The following is a 14,199-nucleotide window of genomic DNA, read 5'->3' on the forward strand; positions in this document are numbered from 1 at the left end:
TCCCCCTCGGTTATTTCCGGGGGGAGGTCCTCTATGTGCCCCCCTTCCTCTATTGGGGGGGCCATGACTGGGGGGGCGAAGGGTGGCGGGGCAGGAAATAGCCCCTCCAAATAGAGAGAGTTTCGCCGCACGCACGTGTGTGTCTGGCCGCGATTGAGGACGCACAGCCCTAAGGCCGCCGCCCAATCCACCAATATCGGCCCCCTGCTGTTGGCCACCGGGGAACCCCAAGCTGCGCTCTTCGCGTTGAGGTCCCCTGCCAACAGCACCGGCGTCGGTGCGGCCCTCCTCACCGCCCTCTCCAGGGTCTCCAGGAACGCTTCGAACCGGGCAAGGGCGAGGTTAGGGGAGAAATACACCCCTACTAGGGTGAACTCTCCCCACCTCGCCATGATGTACCCGGCTCCGCGCTCCTTCACCACCAGAGAAGGGCCGGCCGCACTCGCCACTATGGCCACCGTCGAAGTTTGGTCGCCGGCCCAGTTCCCCCTGGGGGGAACAAAGTAGGGCTCGGCGACCACCGCCACGTCAACCTCCCACTCCGCCATGGTTTGACACAGGAGGTCCTGTGCCCTGGCGGAGTGGTTGAGGTTCACTTGGAGCACTAATGGATTCGGACGTATATCCATTAGTGCTCCATTGTTGCGCCCTCACTGGTTTGGTTGGGGGGCGGGCTAGTCGCCCCCATCACCTTACCTCTACTAGGCGGGGGGGCGCACGATAGCCCCCGCATTATGTGCTCTGCCGGCCTGCGCGCCGACGTGCACACGGCGCACTTGGGCGCCGCCGAGCAGCTGGCGGCCTGGTGGCCCTCCTGGCCACACCTGAGGCACAGGGCGCTTCTGTCCATCGGCGACGGACAGAGCGCCCTGGTGTGGCCAATCCCCATGCACTTATAGCAGCGCATGGGGCGGGGTTCCAGCACCTGGACCCCAGCGGAGGTCCAGCCCATCTGTAGGCGGCCTGCTGCCACCACCAGCTGTGCTGCCCTTACCGGGCAGCGAACGAGGGCCGACCCCCTCCCGTTGGGGTCGTGTCTCACCGCCCCCACGCTGACCTCCGAGGGGGGGCATTGGCCTTTCGCGGCCACCGCGTCCCGCACCTTTTCGGGGGTCGCCGTCTCATCGAGACCGGCGACCCTCAAATCCGCGGTTTTCGATGGCCGCGACACCATGGCCAGCCCCCCGACCAACTCAATAATTTTGGAGGCCAGCGCGTCGGCCTTCTTAGCGCTGGTCGCCCCGGGCACCTCGATCATGCGGGCACCGGTTTGGGTGTTCCGCATGCGCACAGTCGGGATGCCGAGGCTCCCGAGGTCAATGGCCGCCGTTGCCGCCTCGAGGATACCCCTATAGGTGGCCCCCTTCTCTTTTACCGCATCGGGCCTCAGGGTGATTACCACCGCCGATGATTTCGGGGTGGCAAGGGCCCTGGGCTTGGTGGCCGTCTTAGGAGCCGCCTTGGTGGGGGCTCGTGCTGCCTGGCTGGTAGCAGCCGCCTTCGCGGCCTTCTTGGCCTTACGGCCAAGGACCTGCGACCACGGGGTTCCCGTGGTCGCCACCGGGGCCGCCATCCCCGGGACGACGGGGATAGCGGGGGCCGCCACGGATGGGGCGGCGGGAGCCTTCGGCTTTGCGGCCTTTTTGGCCTTTTTAGGCCTCGGGCCGGCAGGCGCATCACGGGCAAGAGAGGGACCCGGGGTCGGCTCGGAGGCCGCCACGGCGGGAGGCATCCTGGAGGCGGCTGCAGAGGCGGCGGCGGTGAGCGCCGCTTCAGGGACGGGCGTCCCTCTTTTGCCGCCCAGGGAAGGCCTTAGGGTCTCCGCGGGGAGGCGCCGCTCAATGTCGCACAGGCGGGCGTCCACCATGTTCTTCATGGAGGTGAAGATGTCCCGCCTAAGGTCATCAATGGCCTCCCTCACTCCCGCGTGCATCTCCGCAAAGCTGCACGGCGGTGGAGCCACTTGAGCCTTGGCCTTGGCCATGGCGGAGGAGTAGGCCCCCCTCAAGGCCTTCACCTCCGCCCCAAGGGCAGCGAGTTGCCCCCTCGTCCGGCGGTTGTCCTCCGACATCCGCCGGGCTGCCTCCGTGGCTGTCTCTCCACGGTGGAGGAAGTCGACGGCCCCCTCCACCTTCCTGACGGCCTCTTTAATGGTTTTGACCACCGTCCCCTTGAGATTAGAGGACTTGGCGGTCTCCGCCAGTATTGCCGCGAGGCCGTCTCGCGCTTCCTGGGCCAGGGACTCTCTCACGAAGCCCGCCGCGCCCTCGGGTTCGGCCTCCCCGACCTGGCCCGGGCCCCTGAGGGCCTCTTTGTAAAAGGTGGCGTCCGCCTCCTTCTGGAGGGCGTTCCACTCTGCCGAGCTGGAACGACCTCTCCCTGCCACCGCCGCGCCGGGGTAGGTTTTCCCAGGGACCCTGGGCCTGCCCCTGCGGGCTGTATTAATCTTAGGAGCCACTTCGGGCTCCAAAGGCTCTCCCGACTGGGGAGCGGCGCGCTTGGTGGCCCTCGAGGATCCCTCCTGTCCGGCCGATCCAGAGCGCGACCTCCCCTCAGAGAGGGTGGACTCCTCATCCGAGGAGGCCGAGACCATCCTCTCACTCTCGGACCCGCAGTCGGGTAACACTCCCACCTCTACCATAGAGGGCCTAGACACACTCATTTTCGCAAAAGAAACAGTAGCGCAAAACACAAAAGAAAACACCTCAAATGCCGCACGTATAGAAGTTTCGGATTTAGTCACCCACCCACTGGCCACTGCGTTACCGCGCACCAAGTGGAATGGGGTCCAGGGCAGACGACGAGGACGTACCGAAAATTCACGTGGGGCCTTTTTTTTTTTTTTTTTTACCCGGAGAAATGCGTTACGCATACCACCGCGCCCGGGGAGGTGCGGGGTTATGTGGGACTCTTTTCCAGAAAGGAAGCCTACCCACCAAAACTCCGGGGTGTTCCAACCAGCCGCTTAGTGGGGGTTATGGTACCGGTTACCCATTACCCACGACCCCCAAAGAGCGGACGTTCGCGGCCTTTGTTTGGCGCGCGAACCCTCTCAAGTGGCCCTTGCCACTGGTGCACCTGGGGGCGGCTTCCTGGAACACGTGGAAGTCGCCCTACCCTCTTGGGAACCTAACCTTTTTTTTTTTTTTTTTTTTTATTATCCGAGGGAATCCGGGGTATCTGTCGGGGTATTGTTCTTCCAGTTGGGGTATTCTTCATCGTCGGGTTGTGTTCTTCGTCGTCGGGTTGTGTTCTTCGTCGGCGGGGTCACCAGTTTACCATGGCGCAGGTGAAAGGTGTTGGCGGTCACCACTTCGCCATGGTAGTTTAGTGGAGAATGATAGACGAGTCGTGGGTTGGTAAATGACTATATATTAATGTATGAACTGATTATAACTGATGGTATATTAACTTGAGCTACTTATTTATACTAATTTGGTACGTGTGTCTTATGCTAATTCACAAGGCATGGTTGTTACTTTTGCTTGCACTGAGACGTGCCTGAATGTCGGAAGAGGGTTAGACATTCTGGCACGTCTGTGGCTGCTACATGACCTAAATGAATATTTTCATTATACCGCAGTTCTATCCGCCACCAATAGCTTGCGAGATAAATGGCCTTGAAAATTTTTAATTCACCACTGACCATAATACGAAGAAATATTTGATCGTTTTTTAAAAATCTCTTTAAATATTGTTTTTTATGATCGTAGCGGATAGATCGGACCGAAATGAACAATTTTGCCTTTTGCACCTTTTCTCTACGACCAATACTTTCCGAGATAATCGATCTCAAAGACGTTTCAATTATTAATTAGGTTTGAAAAACAGAAAATTTCAAAATTTTCCTAAAAGTCTATTTTAATTATTTCTAATGGCGGTATCAGCTTAATACAAACGCTTTTCGTTCTCATACATTTCTCCGTACGACCTATAGTTTCCGAGAAAATTTGCCTTGAAGATGTCGAATTTATCAAAGTGTTATTAAATACTTTTCCTTTACTCTGTTTCGGACACTTTAGCTTTAAATAGACACAATTTATTCTATTCAATTTCTCTCTAAGCGGCATAACTATGCCGCTTCTTGGATTCTTGTTTTTCTCGATAGTTATCGAAAGATACTTGAGCCGTGACCGCGTAATACGTTGTATGGAAACGGAGGTCAAGGATATAGTTTATTTGGTTTAAAGCAAGCTATCACACCTAGAGTTCTACAGATAGCGCCACGATTTAATATTAAAAGTAATCTCCTATAATCTACAGAACTGAGTTGTACGTAAATAATAATTGTCCGAAAACGTCAAAAATGTTAATTTTTGTGCACAATAGCTATTTCCTAAATGCAAAAAAAAGAAAAGAAATGTCAATGTCACTCCATCAACTTTCGTAAATGTAATCTTACTATCTTTGCAACTTTTAATTTCGCCGCCGGGAGACAAAATATCAAATATAACAGAAGGTCGTAGAAGAGTACCTGAAAAAGAAAGAAGAGTATGAATCAAAAGTGGTAAAGGCGCAGGTCTCGAGCTGGAAGGAGTTCTGCGAGAAGCAAGACAGGGAAGGCCTTTGGGAGGGTATTTATCGTGTGAATGGCCGTACGAAGAAAAGAGAGGAGGACTTGCCCCTGGAAAGGAGAAGTGCTCGACGCCAACGGCTCTGCCAAATTATTGGCGGAGACTTTCTATCCGGAGGATGATGAGAAGGAAGACAACATCGAGCATCGACAAATTAGAAAACGTGCTAGAACGATAAACGAACCCACTCAAGAAGACCGAGACGATCCACCCTTCACGCTGACGGAGCTGAAAACAACAATAGGCACCTTCAACCCCAAGAAGGCAGACATCTGCCACCGTGTCATTGAGCACGACGCGGAACTATTCATCTGCCTGACAAACAAATGCTTGGCTCTACACTACTTTCCTATGGTGTGGAAAGAGGCAGCCGTAAATAGTATTGACAAAACCTGGAAAGGATACTTACGCTAACCCTAAATCATATAGACCTATAGGTTTGCTGCCGGTCTTAAGGAAGATCATGGAGAATATGATGGTCTCCAGGCTCAAGTACCACCTGATTCCACGAATGAGCCTAGGCCAGTTCGGATTTATGCCCCAAAGGAGCACCGAGGACTCCCTCTATACCCTCATAAACTACGTAAAAGAGAAGTTGAACCGAAAGAAGCTGGTTACACTAGTGTCTTTGGATATAGAGGGAGCTTTCGACAGAGCTTGGTGGCCTGCTATAAAGATCCGGCTGGCAGAGGAAAAATGCCCTGTAAACCTGAGGAAGATGATAGATAGCTACCTGAGTGACCGGAGGGTTAGCGTAAGATATAGCGGGGAACAGTTCGAAAAGACCACAAACAAAGGCTGTGTACAAGGGTCCATCGGCGGTCCAATTCTATGGAATCTGCTGTTAGACCCACTTTTGAAAAAATCAGAGGCGAAGGGCGACTAGGGTCAGGCATTCGCAGACGATGTGGTCCTAGTTTTTGACGGTGACACAGCGATAGAGGTGCAGAAACGTGCCAATGCCGCCCTTGAGTGTGTGCGGAAGTGTGGTGTCGCTAATAAACTCAGATTTGCGCCGCACAAAACCACCGCGATGATCATTACGCGCAAATTGAAGTACGACACCCCACAGCTGAGCATGGGCGGGGTTGGCATTGGCATGTCCAAACAAATGAAACTATTAGGAGCCATCATTGACCACAGGCTTAGTTTCAACCAGCATATCTAGGCGGTATGCAAAAAAAAAAAAAAAAAAAAAAAGGCGATAGGCGTATACCACTAGTTATCACGAGCAGCTAGCGAGCTGGGGTTTACACCCAGAAGTGATCCGCACTATCTACGTCGCTACTATTGAGCCAATAATCCTGTATGCCGCTAGCGTATGGGCACCAGAAGTGAAAAAGCTGGGGGTCCTAAAACAACTCAAAGTGGTCCAACGGAGCTTCGCAAGAAAATTGTGTAAGGCCTACCGTACCGTCTCCCTAAACTCGGCACTGGTTCTGGCCGGAATCCTCCTCCTTGACATGCGAGTGCAAGAAGCAGAATCACTATACGAGGCTAAGAGGGGGGAGCTCCTACCAGGGCTGGGAGACAGGGAGACGGAACGGATGACCTCGTTTATAGAATTTCCGCACCCGGCGGAACGCATTGGACTGGAGTTCAAATGCTTGGTAGACGAAGAACAGTTAAAATCAAATAGCGAATTCGAAACGCGCATTTTCACCGACGGCAGCAAAGTTGAGGGCAAGGTTGGGGCGGCCTTATCCGTGTGGGATGGTGCCGCCGAAACCAAAACCCATAAACTTTCACTGCCGTCGTATAGCACCGTCTACCAGGCTCCTGGCCATGTGTAAAGCCACGCGAATTATACTTCGGAATCTACGGTGATTCTAGGGCGGCACTACAAGGAAATATAATATTAAGTAAAAATGCATTCATTGAGTACTGTACCAATGTAGCAAATAAGGTAATAAACAGAAACAAAACAGAATTGTAAAGTATACTAAAGAAATATAAGTGTGTATTTCCACTTAGTATATATTAGATAATGTAGGTAATAAAGAAATAGTCAGAAAATAGTATGTAAAACAATGCAGTAACAATAAACTAATGTAACCTGTGTCTATAAGGACCTTAGTAATAAGAAACAAATGTAATGAAATAATGAACCCCATAGCAGACTAATTAAAACCATGTAACTTATTGTAAAGATATGTACAAAAGTAGTATAAGAAAATAAAACTAACCAACAGTGTACTGTACCTTACTTACCAGAGAAATGTAAAATAAATGAAATAAATAAACATACAGAGTAGACATATTAGGGATGTAGGCGGGCAACCCACCCGTTGTAGAGTAAGAGATGATGAATGAAAGAAAGATTTAGTATGCTGAATGAAAGTGCGAGAAGAATATATGCGAGAACTAGAATGAATGAGTAACGTAGACCAGGACTCCGAATTCCTTTGGAGGTATTAGCGTTAGAAAACAAAAAAGAAACCTAACCTAATCTAATTTTAACGTCGAACAGAATAACGGGTTTTTTAGGATTTTTAATGTGCATTAAAAGTTTAATTTATTTGTGCGACCAAATGGTTAAAACAAGCCGAATTGAAATTGTTATGCTCATACAAAATGAGCCAAGATCACCTCGAGTATTTTTTTAGTGCCATTAGAGAAAAGTTTGCAATATAAAAAAGATAAGGGTGGTTTGCATTATCCATCAAATGATGTTATTGTTATGTGTGAAATTGCGGAAAAAAATACGCAAGTAACAAGTTATTTGGAACGAAAACTCCTTTGTACCACTTTACACAAAAATGTTTTAAAGAATGTATTAATAAGAATTTATTTATAAATATCTCTCAACATTTCAAAGATCTGCCTATGATAGATAACTATTATGGTCTTTTAATTAAGTCTATATGTGAAAAATATTTAAGTGTACGGATGCACTACACTGTAAAAAAAGTTATCATTAAACAAGAAAACGTTCGACATATGTATACTAAGTTAATACTGTTCAAGCGCCAATAAAAAAGTAATGATTTGTCACAATTGTTTTATTTGGTTACTAAAACTCAACCAAGCTAAATGTGGTCTGGTGGATTCTCTCTCGTTGGACTCGGCAGATTTCATCATTATCATGAACCCATTTATACGTCCCACTGCTGGGCACGGGTCTCCTCTCAGGCGAGTGCTTAGGCGACAATCCACCACACTGGCCCAATGAGGGTCGGGAACTGCACACTTTTTCCGAGGATTTTGAACCTTCTTCAAAGTTTCGTCACGATGCGTTCATTCACCGAAAAGCTCATGATAAAAAAAAATGCATTTATTTCGGACAACGTTGATCCGTAGGGTGTTAGTATTACAAAACGAACTTTAAATAATAACTATGTTAGTACCTAAACTTAAATGGAGAGAAGACCAGTGCCTTAATAGGCCACTGTCCCACCTGTCAGCTACAACAGACAGGAGTCTGTGACGGCTGGCGCGCATCCTGCGCATCGACGCGCTGCAGCGCTTGCGCAACGTCGCGCCGTATCCGTCGACATTTGCGACCGCGAACATTCCGGAAGCGCTACAGCGTCGTGGAAGACGTAAAAGCACCCTAAATGCGTCGTTGCATTGGACCCGCAAAGCATCGTGAGATCGTTGTGCGAACCTGCTCCATAGACTGTAAGAATACAACGATGTACAGTACGCTTTAAATAATGTTATTTTTACTTGAGCTGTACATCTGCTGAACCTGCGCGCTATCATGTAACGATCTCATGGCCAATGCTCTGCGCTCCCTCTCGATATCCGCGTCATCACGCAAATCTTCCGTTACCATGTGCCCTAGATATTTAAATGACGTCACCCTTTTCAGTTGTTGACCGTTAAGAAATATGGGAGGGACATGTGATGGGCACCTACTACCTGGCTTAAAGACCATGTATTCGCTTTTATGCACATTATATACAAGATTATGCTTCGCAGCATACGATTCGCATATTTCTAGGAGGATTCTTAAGCCGCCAACAGATGGGCTCAGCAGCACCATGTCGTTGGCATAACTTATGTTATTAAAGCAGACCCTATCTACATGTCATCCGACACGCATGCTGCTGAGCTCATCTATTAGGGCATCTACATACAAATTAAATAGTTTTGGTGAGGAGAGTCCGCCCTGCCTCACTCCACACTCGAGACCATACTCATCAGACAAAACGTCTCCCCACCGGACACTGTTTCTCTGGCTCGCGTACCTACTCCTAAATACACGCGTAAGCTCTCTGGGAAATTTGACCCTGTCAAGCTTCTTCCAAAGTAGATCATAATTGACAAGGTCAAATGCTTTAGAGACATCTAGAAAACACGCATATACAAGAGTTTTTCGACGAGTGTAATACTCAACAGCGTGTTTTAGGCAAATGATCGCGCTCTCAGTAGATAGGCCGGCCCGAAAACCGAACTGTGCGTCATGTAACTGCAAACACTTGTCCAATTGCGTGCTGAGTAGGCTGTCAAGTACTCTAGCAATAATCGTTGATAGATAAATAGGTCTATAGTTCGACTTATCCGAAATGTCACCGGTTTTATTTTTGACGATGGGAATACCTACTGTTTTCGTCATATTCATAGGTAAATATGAATGGCCAATGCAGAGGTTAAAGAGCATTGATAACAGTCTAGACAAGTGTGGCCCGGCAAACTGCAAATGCTCGACACTTAATAGTCGTGACCGGGAGACTTTCCCCTTTTCATCTCCTTCAATGTAGTTATAATGTCCTCAGCACTAAAACACACATGAGCGTCATGGCCGGACTCATCGTCGCACACTAGCAGCTCGCCGCCCCCACTAATAGACGATTTTACACTAAAATGCTCACCAAACATGTTAGCAATGCCCCTGGCGTCCGAGATACCACTCACACTAACAGAGAGTCCAGGCCTTGCCTCCCCTTTTTTGGTAAGTTTCCAGAAATTACGAAAATCTTTATTCCCGTGATGCGTGGCTAGTAAATCCATTTTGATTTGTTGTTGATGCTGTTGCACCCACCTTAGTCTAGATTTAAATATTTTTCGACTAGCGCACATTGCATCAAATGCATACCCTGCTGTAGGTTTCCCACACAGAACCCAATTCTGGAAACAAAGCCTAGCCTCCCTGTGGGCCCTACTAACGTGCTTGTTCCAGCTTATGACTTTTCTTTTCCCAGAACCAATCGTGACGACTTTGCTGTATATTGATGCCTCACATAATGCATTTATTATACTGTGGTACAAGTCATCAAGGATTTTTTGATGATCTAAGTTATGTATACAGGATTTGTCACAACATTCTTTAAGTTCCTCAGGAAAATCAATCGACTTCAGTAACTCGTTACATTTATACAAATATTTCTCAGTTTCTAGGGATGTTCTCTCACCCCACACTGTTTGTTTATTTTGCAATACGAAATTATTACCACGTATCTTAGGTTTTATTACATTAATGTTACATTTCACAATTAAAGGGTAATGATCAGAGCAATAAACGTTATAATCGACATAAACATCTACTACAGATTCCCACCCGGCTGCTGCGGTTACGCAGTGATCTAACCATCGCTTACACCCGGGGTGCATTTCACCTAGATACGTATAAGTGTCAGAGTCAATGTCTAACTTAGTCAAGTCTGCACAGATCCAACCTCGATCGGCGCAGAAACTTAATAATTCGTTACAAAATAGCTCACGCGGGTGCGCATTAAAATCGCCTAATGAGTACACTGCTTCGACACAATATTCCTTAACTATAGCATCAATAGTACAGACACATTGCATAAAATCCGACAAACTCTTTTCACCGTTGTTCGGCATGTACCTACACACAAAACACTAATATCTCTTTATCAATACACGTTATTTTAATAGCACAGATTCTATCGTTATCGCACTGAATCACCTTTGTAGAGGGAAACATACTCTTACGCCACAGCAGTGTGGTCCCGCCAAAGGGTCTGCCTCGTAGCATACCGACTGACGTGTCCACTGCCGATGTCCCAGTACAGGCAAATTCGTCGCTTATACTGTTTAAATACGTTAGGTCATGTGGTAAAAGCCAAGTCTCCTGTAGTGCTAATACATCCACGAAACAGCATAATCGTCTGACGTCATGAATAGAAGATTTTAAACTTCGACAGTTAAATGAGCAAAGACTAATTCTATGTGTGAAATTATCCATTATTAGCTGTGTAGGGAACGATCGTAGCCCTCGTAGAGTACGTAGGACTCGTAGCGCGTGTAGCTGTCACAGCGTTCGATGCATTCACGGCGTTATCTCTTAAGTAATTATACCTAGACGGCACGAATCGGCGGAAGATAATGTCCTTTGGCCATAATGATTCGTCAAGAAACATATCTAGTCTATGACTAGACACATAAAACTTGAAGGCGTTGTGGTGTTTGTTTTTATCTCTCATTGTAATTTGCTCCAACTTAACACGTTCACGTGTTTTCTCGTATATGTAATCCATTACGTCCGTCTGAGAGGTCTCTGTATGTACGTTGGTAGTTTTAATAAATTACAAATGAAATTTCGCACAAATTCCGAGATACTCAGAGGCGCGAGTCTGGATTCGAACCCACGACCCTCTGCTTGTGAGGCAGTAGGTCAAACCATTAGGCTACCAAGGCTTCATTTTCATTTCGATTTCTTTAACGGGGTAAAATTTTAAAAGTAGACAACCCAGAATTTATAGGTACTCTGTTGGTAACCCTTTCTAGTATACGCGAGAAGCTTCTCTATTCTTTTTTTTTATTCTCCCTCTACGGTGGTTAGTAAATAGGGAACTTCATAGCCATGCTTATGTCAAATGTTTTCAAATATTTTTTATGTAATCGATGAATTGAATCAATGTGATCATTGTGAAAAAAGTGTCATAAAATAGAAAACTAGCAATTAATGTAAAAAAAACAGGCTGATGTATGGAATATAATTCCACCCTTGGCTAGGCTAAAGTTTAAATAGCGCAAGACGACATGTTTCGTGGAGTGCTTGACGCGGTGAATTCGATAATGGAAATGAAAAAACATCTATTTGAAAGTAGTGTTTATTGTGCGATAGTTGTTTTGTACTTGTATGTACCTTGACAGAGGGGATTGCCTATCGATGACGCCTATGCCAGTTCTATGTGCTCTAAGGTTTAAAACGTTGTTGTAATTTATAAGTTCGAAGACTCAGAAGCGTGGTACCACTGCGGCATCGAGAATTCGAAATATCAATGTCAAGTGAACTGTCATTGTCAAACGTACGTCAATCGAAGATAGAAGAATGCAAAACAAGGTGTGAAATCGTGGCACATGAACGACGTTTTGCTGGTTTGCTTTCGTGTTGTAATGATCTGCGCGGCGTGAGGCGCTGCGAGAGCACTCGGAGAGCAGCGGCGAAGGCTCGTGCTCGCTCGCGCTGCCCGATCGCTGCGGTCGCTGCGACGACGGCATCAGGTGGGTTTGTTTACGCGCGCCATGTGACCGCGCCGCGGCCTTCGCGGTGCCGCGTGCTCCGGTGTAATCCAGTTAGCGGGGCCGCGACACACGCCGCGCTCGTTCGCAGCCCAGCTGACCGCCCTGTTGTTGCAGGCCCTCACCGCCCTCACCGCCACCACGGCTTCACCGAGCATGAAGCCGCGCGACGATTACCTAAATGGAGATGGTGAGTGTTCCGGCCAGACCTCACCGCTACCGTCGACGTCGGCTACGCGGATGTGATGTGTAATTTCACGCGGAGGCGTCGGGTGGCCAACTGCGCCGCAGCCCCCCGTCGCCGCTTTGCGATGTTTTGTCCACTCTTTTGCTCTAATCAGTGTTTTTTTATTGGCATTGAGGGTTAGTGTGTTGCTAATATGTCTGTAAGTAGGTATTGTAATATTCTAAGTGATGTAAGTAGTTAATGCCTGCCCTGTTGATATTTTGTTGTTGTATGCTTCTTATTTATGTTTTATTTCATATCCAAATAACTAATAAACACCAAACAATTATTGTTGCCGACACTGTGCTGTGATTTGAGACTGTTATGTGCAATATTCTCATATTGCTGGCTATATGCAATATCTTAGGCTGATATAGGTGCACATATGTGTATAAAATATTGATAAAATTTGCAAATAAATAAGTTTGCCACAACACAAATCATAGAAATAGTGCCTATTAGTATGTATGTATGATAGTGTATGTTTATGTATATTCATAAATGCTAAATACTAAATAAACCATGTGCTATTTAAGCAAAAGCCCTAGAATAGAAAACAAAAATGGCAAACAAAGTTTTTGAGTTAGACTGACATAAGGTTGTTTTATATTTACCTAAAAAATTAAAAGTGTGTGCAACTCATTAGATTTAAATTACTTCTTAAAGTAACACTTCTTATTTATAGATGTATCTACATATGCATCTATTAATATGAATAGTTTTGTTTAAAAATTTTGTAAACTTAATCTTCCAAATGTAAAATCATTTACATTTTACATTTGGAAGATTAAGTGAACACCATTTTTTTAGAGTTTAAGACCCAACGCCGGGCATTGGCATTTAATGTTTTCAGTGATCCATAAGCAATTCAGCTGCTGGCTGCTAGTAAAGTCTCAAAATGTGCCGATGTTGTGAAACTGGCCATTGTCAATTTAAATTTGAGCGAAACTTGTTAATGTTCAACTGAACTTGAGACTTGTAAGCGTAGAATGCCTCATGATGCACAGTACTTTGCATAAGTGGATTAGAGCTTGTTCATTGTTGTGTATTGGGAGTTGTATTTACTTTGACAAATAGTTTATGTATGACAGTTGAAGGTAGAATTGAAATAAATGAGTTTTGCTTCTGATCTCAATGGCGTTGTATCTTTTATTGGCGACTTCGGTAAACTAATGGAATTTAGGCGAAAATGAACGCTAATTTGTCAAGTGTTGTGTTCCCCGGACAATTTAATCCAAAAACTGAGAAGTGGTGTGATTAGAAAGAACAGTTATTATGTGCATTGGATGTGGCAGGCGGCGCCGCGCTGGATCCCGCACGGGCGCGCTTGCTATTCCTGTCCCAGTGTGGCAAGGATACTTTTGCGCTTATTGCATCACTTCTGGTCCCGGTGCGGCCTACTAGTGCTTCATTTGACGACATCCGATGATGTCCCTGCTTGTAAAACTTCATTAACTTCCGGTTCAAAAAATTTTTTAAACGCAAAACGAAGTTTTATAAACGCATACAATTACAACAAGAGAGCATACAAGAGTTTAATGGCGCAATTAGTTCACTCGGTGCAAAATGCAATTTTGCCGATCTTAAGCGTCACTTGAGAGATAGACTAGTGCTTGGGGTGCGCGACGAGCGCCTGCGGCGTGAACTGTTGAAGACCAAGGACCTCACGTATGCGTGTGCCGTTCAGTACTGTCTCAACTACCAGGCGACGTTCCCAGACTTGTACCCTGAAGCTAGTACATCTTGGCAAACTCCACAAAATCTAAGTGATCCTATGGAAATAAACAAAATAAAATCAGTGGATTGTAAACACTGTGCCCGGGTTCACAAACCAAATGAGCGGTGCCCCTTTATTAAGGCTCAGTGTTATTATTGTAAACGCCATGGGCACATAGCTCCAGCTTGTAACAAGAAACATGGTAGGGTACATCAAACCGAAGACAAGTGTTCAAGTGACTCGGACAA

General features: G+C 46.7%; 2 protein-coding genes across 2 annotated transcripts; both read right to left on the bottom strand.

Moving 5' to 3' along the window:
- Positions 1 to 135: 135 nt before the first annotated feature.
- LOC113239144 lies at positions 136 to 629 on the bottom strand (the record flags this gene model as incomplete). Its single annotated transcript, XM_026476012.1, has 1 exon — positions 136 to 629. A coding segment is annotated over exon 1 (494 nt), but the record flags the coding sequence as incomplete, so codon positions are not given.
- Positions 629 to 2,662, bottom strand: LOC113239145. Its single transcript, XM_026476013.1, has one exon. The coding sequence runs from the start codon at positions 2,660 to 2,662 to the stop codon at positions 629 to 631; it is 2,034 nt and encodes a 677-aa protein (XP_026331798.1).
- Positions 2,663 to 14,199: the final 11,537 nt, after the last annotated feature.

Source organism: Hyposmocoma kahamanoa, unplaced genomic scaffold, assembly GCF_003589595.1.
Source record: "Hyposmocoma kahamanoa isolate Upper Pololo Valley unplaced genomic scaffold, ASM358959v1 99675, whole genome shotgun sequence".
Taxonomy (NCBI): domain Eukaryota; kingdom Metazoa; phylum Arthropoda; class Insecta; order Lepidoptera; family Cosmopterigidae; genus Hyposmocoma; species Hyposmocoma kahamanoa.